Source organism: Olea europaea, unplaced genomic scaffold (genome assembly GCF_002742605.1).
Source record: "Olea europaea var. sylvestris unplaced genomic scaffold, O_europaea_v1 scaffold65, whole genome shotgun sequence".
In the NCBI taxonomy this organism is placed as follows: Eukaryota; Viridiplantae; Streptophyta; class Magnoliopsida; order Lamiales; family Oleaceae; genus Olea; species Olea europaea.
Window position 1 is genome coordinate 1,217,370 of NW_019264872.1, and position 5,716 is coordinate 1,223,085.

General features: G+C 38.1%; 1 protein-coding gene across 1 annotated transcript; it reads left to right on the forward strand.

The window, feature by feature from the left end:
* The first annotated feature begins 1,020 nt into the window (after nt 1-1,020).
* Nucleotides 1,021-2,798, forward strand: LOC111390104. Its single transcript, XM_023015092.1, has 4 exons — nt 1,021-1,298; nt 1,365-1,469; nt 1,576-2,125; nt 2,253-2,798. The coding sequence occupies exons 1-4, from the start codon at nt 1,021-1,023 to the stop codon at nt 2,796-2,798; spliced, it is 1,479 nt and encodes a 492-aa protein (XP_022870860.1).
* Nucleotides 2,799-5,716: the final 2,918 nt, after the last annotated feature.

Genomic DNA, 5,716 nt, shown 5'->3' on the forward strand with positions numbered 1-5,716 from the left:
GCTATTCTATGAACAAAGGGTAAAATTGTAAATGTTCAAAAGTTTGGGGTCAATTTGTCAATGTTTAAAGGTTAGGGGTCATTTTGTGCATGTGTAAAAGATGAGGGATAAGTTGCAATTTTGTGAAAGTATGCTAGGATTCGAGCTATAAAGTAGGGCAAGATTGTCGTTGAAGTTTCACTAGCTGCTCGCCAAGTGGTCGCTCAAGCGACAAAAACAGAAAGGTCGTTGCTCCGTTCTCGTCCCTACTTCGTTCGAGGGAAATAGCATCGCTCGCTTTTCGCTCAAGCGACGGTGTTACCCATAAAACCCTATTTTCCTTTTTTTCGACATTTTAACTGGACCCAAACGTCCAAATACACTTCATATAAATAAAAATTTTCCCGTTTTCAATCCAATATTTAATTCGCGCAATCATCCAAAAACATAAAATCAACATTCATCAAACACCACAATACAGCCTTCCAGAGCCTTTGTTGATTCTTGAAGATCGAGGAAGGAGATCGGAGTCTCGATCGTTAGAGAACAGGGAGTTCTCTTGAATCCAAAGGAGATAGACGAAATCAAGAGCCAAGAATTGGTGTAGCACGCAGGCTAGGAGCCGAAAGTTGGTGCAGGATCACGCATTACAGGAAGGCTTTGAGGAAATTACAGTCAGGAGTCCAAAATAACTAGTTTGTGTTGAGTCTGGCAGATTGTAAGTTACATTTTAGTTTATAGTGGATTCCTATTGGCTTGGGCCCGGAGTTTTACCCACATTGGGGTTTCTTCGTCATCAAACAATTGCGTTATTTACTTTTCTATAATTAATTTATTACCAGTATTCAAACATAGGATAGTAAAGTATGTGAAATGATCTGGACAAATTAATATTTGTGACATGTTGCAATTATTAATTGACTGAAAAAGAAAATTCTGTATAAAGACCTATTCATCCCCTCTAGGTGTTGATTGGATCGAACTACGATATTTCAAGTGGTATCAGAGCCAAATCTCGAGTCCTAACCCATAGTTGTCTAGATGAGTCAATCACTATATGTGCCTCCGTATTTTTACGGAAGTAGCTATGCCTATTGGAAGGTTAGAATGTATGCTTTTCTTAAGTCCCTAGATGAACGTGTCTGGGTGAGTATACAAAATAGTAGGAAACCTCCTTCCACAACTGTGTCGGGTGTTGTAATCCCAACTGACATTTCCCTTTGGACTAAGGATGCATTGGCTGAATACAATTGGAATAGTAAAGGTCTCCATGCATTATTTATGTCTATGTCTCCTGAAGAGTTTAGGATAGTGTCAATGTATGAAACTGCTAAAGAGGTATGGGACATTAGCTGTGTCTTTGACTGATGATGATTTAACTCAAGTGAACAAAGTGATTCCTCTAGCAGTGAAGAGGAAAAGGGCTATATGGCTTTTGTATCTACTGTCAAGAGCGAGTCAGATAAAGAGAGTAAAAGGTTGAGGAGGAGGTAGAGAGTAATAAGTCCGGTGATGATTCTGAGGATGAGACGGATATACATGAGGCTTATCAACTTCTGTTTAGGGAAAGTCTCAAGATCAAAAAGGTAAATAAAGCCTATTTAAGAAGGTAGACGAGCTTGAGAGAGAGAAGGAGAAAATCACTAATGATCTTCAAGTCTCATCTAAGAATCTCAGTGAGTTGAAGTGTGTCAATGAGAAATTAGAGGACAGGGTTAAGACATTGACTTGTGAGTTAGAGAAATCCAGCACTCAACTGCAGTCATTTGTGAGTGGAACTAAGAAACTAGACGATCTATTAGGAATGAACAAACCAGTTGGAAATAGGCAAGGTCTAGGATTTGTGAGTGATGACAATGTGTCTAGTTTGTCCAAGACCACATTTGTCCCCGCTTCCAACAGATCTAATGTTTCAACCAATCCAGAATCCAAAGGCAAGAATTTCACTGGACTGAAGGCCATTAGAGCCCATAAGATTTCTACACCTAAATTTCAAGATCAACACTCACGTGCATTTGAACCTAGGTTCATACCCACTTGTCATCACTGCAGTACTTTAGGTCACACGAGACCTAGGTGTCGAAAGCTAGCAAATAAGAATAGAAGTCAGGATATCCCTAGTCAAGTAAACTTCCTTTCAAATCAGGTTAGTCACTTAATTGAGATGGTAACAAGGTTGACTAGGATCACCTTCACCTCTAGAAAAGTTTGGGTAAAAAAATTTGATGTGGGTGAGTATGGTGAGAATCTAAAATGTTGTGTTGCTCATGTAGCGTATAAGGCTTAAAATACATGCATGTGGTATCTTGATAGTGCTTGTTCTAGACACGTGTGGTAACAAGGGCTTATTCTCTACATTTGATGGCTGCAACGATGGTGTAGTTACCTTTGGGGATGGAGCTATGGCACCCATCCTAGGTAAAGGCTCCATCACCATTTATGGACTTCCTACAATATCTAATGTGCTTTATGTAGAGGGCCTTAAGTCCAACTTGTTGAGCATTAGTCAAATTTGTGATGATGACTATGAAGTGAGTTTTGTCCAAAAGAGATGCACTATTTATAACCCTTCAGGTGGTGTTGTTCTTGAAGGTGTTAGAACATCTGATAACTGTTATGGAGTTCTCCCATACTCGAACTATGTGTGTAGTAGTGCTAAAATTGATATGTCTGAACTTTGTCATCAAAGGCTCGGTCATGTTAATTACAGAAGTCTGTCTAAATTGGTCAAAAAGAATATTGTCGATGGTTTACCTAAGATTGATCAAAGTGAAAATGCTGTGTGCAAGCCGTGTCAACAAAGAAAGCAACTCGGATAAACCATAAACGAACCTTGAAAATCTTGACAAATGGACCCTTAGAGTTTCACTATATGGATTTAATGGGACCATCTAGAGTGGAGAGCCTAGGAGGCAAACGGTATATTCTAGTTGTGGTAGATGACTTTTCTAGATACACTTGAATTGAACTGTCAAGAGAAAAATCTGAGATGGGTGATCTGGTTAAGTCCTTATGTAAAAGACTCAAAATTGAACAAAATCTTTCCATTTCTAGGGTTCGAAGCGATCATGGGAAAGAATTTGAAAACTTCAATCTAGAAAACTTCTGTTGGGAGGAGGGGATTAAGCATGAGTTCTCCTCAATCATTCCATAACAAAATTGAGCTGTTGAGAGGAAGAATAGAGTACTTTAAGAAATGGCTAGGGCCATACTTCACGGCATGGATCAGCAATGCATTTCTAGGGTAAAGCCATTAACACCGCATGCCACATAGTAAATAGGGTATACCTGAGACCGAAAACAGACAAGACTCCTTATGAGATCTAGAAAGGTAAGAAGCCTACTGTTAAATACTTCCGTGTGTTTGACAGCAAGTGATACATTCTGAGGGATAGAGAAAATTTAGGCAAGTTTGATTCCAGAAGTGATGATGGGGTTTTTCTAGGATATTCTAAGAATAGTAGAGCCTACTGAGTTTACAACTTGCGTACTCAGAGTGTCTTGGAATTTGTAAATGTTGTTATTGATAATGCCTTTACTGAGGGAGAAAGTGCTGAAAATGGGGTTGAAATAGAAGATCTAAGTGATGATCAAAGAACCACTGCTGAAAATAAAGAGCAAATAATTCCAAAATCTCCACGCTCCTTTGAAAACATCTCTGATCAGGGTCTACCAAATTGTGATCAGTCTAAGCTTCCTAGAGAACCATCTTCCAGAGTCAAATCTAATCATCCTAAGGTTAACATCATTGGGGATTTAGATGAAGGTATGAGGTTACGAAAGAGAGTTCTAAATAACCTAACATACACTAGTTATGTATTCCAGATTGAACCTAAGAAAGTAGAGGAAGCCCTTAGAGATGAATGCTGGGTGAATGCCATGCATGAGGAGCATAATCAATTTGTTCGAAACAATGCTTGGTATCTAGTTCCTAGGCTTGATGATTGTAATGTGATAGGTACTAAGTGGATTTTCAAGAACAAAACTGATGACCAAGGTACTATAACTAGAAATAAGGCTAGACTAGTTGCCCAAGGGTACACTCAGGTTGAAGGGGTAGATTTTGATGAGACCTTTGCCCCTGTTACTCGTCTTGAGTCCATTCACATTCTTCTTGCGGTTGCATGTACCTTAGGGTTCAAACTATATCAAATGGATGTCAAGAGTGCATTCTTAAATGGAATACTTCAAGAAGAGGCGTATGTTGAACAGTCGAAAGGATTCATTGACCCTATGTTTCCTCATTTATTTCTGCATTTATTACATTGCTTATTTGTGTTCATTTGCATATGTCTTTTATTTTGAATTTTAATAAAAAAAAAATTTAAGATTGATCATCACGTGTCATTTTTGCATTGTTGTTGTTCACTCAGACTTGCAATTTGGGATCAAATGTGCATTCAACACACGATAAGTTTCTAATTCCCATTACTTATATTGAGTTTGTACGGATTACTTAGTATATGTCACTTCATATTATATCTACACAGCACACACTGGGACCGTGTGAGTGAGTCTTGACCGCATGTGTGAGACTTGGGATGACTATCATCTGTCGTTGAGTTGACATTGGGTTTGAATTCATCTTGGATTAGATGACCTAACTTCTGGTGTACTCCCAAGTGATTCAAAAGAGTATTTATTGTATCACATCTGATACCTATCTTTGGAGTCTAGTTGACTCGAGCAATTAAGTTTGAAGGGTTTCTCATAACCTGGTGCCTTAAAGCCAACTAGTTTGGGAGTCATCGACCCAACGCTCTTTACAGGGGTCTTCTTAGTAGCTTAATGGAGATGAGATTGTACATAAGATAAAAAAAAATGGAGGTCCTTAATGACAGGGGGAGAAAAAACAGTTTTACACCATATTTTAATGAATTATAGATCCTAGTGGCATTGGATTTGACCTTCAAACATCTGGATGTTGACTCCTACGTCAGTGATTTGGCTATCTCTTTTCACAAAGTTAAGGTTTTGAGTCGTACTTGCATGGAATGAGTAGCACATTTCACGTGGGGTTACATATACAATTTACTCCATCTGTACTTGGTCCCGGTGTGTGGAGAAACATTTTCTAATCATTGTGCATGTTGTATTTGTGATCTATTGTATTTTGATTGGACCTACTACATGTGCATAATTTATATATTAAAAATAAAAATAAAAAAATTTGGGGTCAAAATTCAAATTTCTGGAAAAATGTGCTATTTTTGAAAGTTTCTAAAGTGATGTTACTCTGCAAAATTTTAAACTTGGGGCTAGATTTTTAAATTTTCAAAATTCAATACTATTTTTGACATTTCAGCCTTCGCTCGCTTGCCGCTAGTAGATTGCTCGAGCGACTAAAGTAGTGTGTTTGTCGCTCGATGACATCGAGATTTTTACTTTTCTCACGAAGGGTTCCACTTCATTTTTTTAATTTTTCACATCTCTCTCTCAAATTTCCTCTCGCGAACGACGTCCTTGGTCGATTTGCACTTCAATCATTGCGTGTAGGGCTTCAATTCATCTTCCTTGTGTTCACTTCATTGGTTTTTCTTCGTTCCAAATCGGTAAGTGCAGCACTTGACCTAATTTTTTCACAATTTGGGGATTTTGATTTTTCCACTTCATTTTGCTTAACTCACTTCATTCGTTCCGCATTGTACTGTGTGGTTGGTGATTTCCTTGCTTGTTATCACATTTTTTTTATTTATTCTTCGTATTTTAGTTGTGATTCACGCATACATTTTTTTTT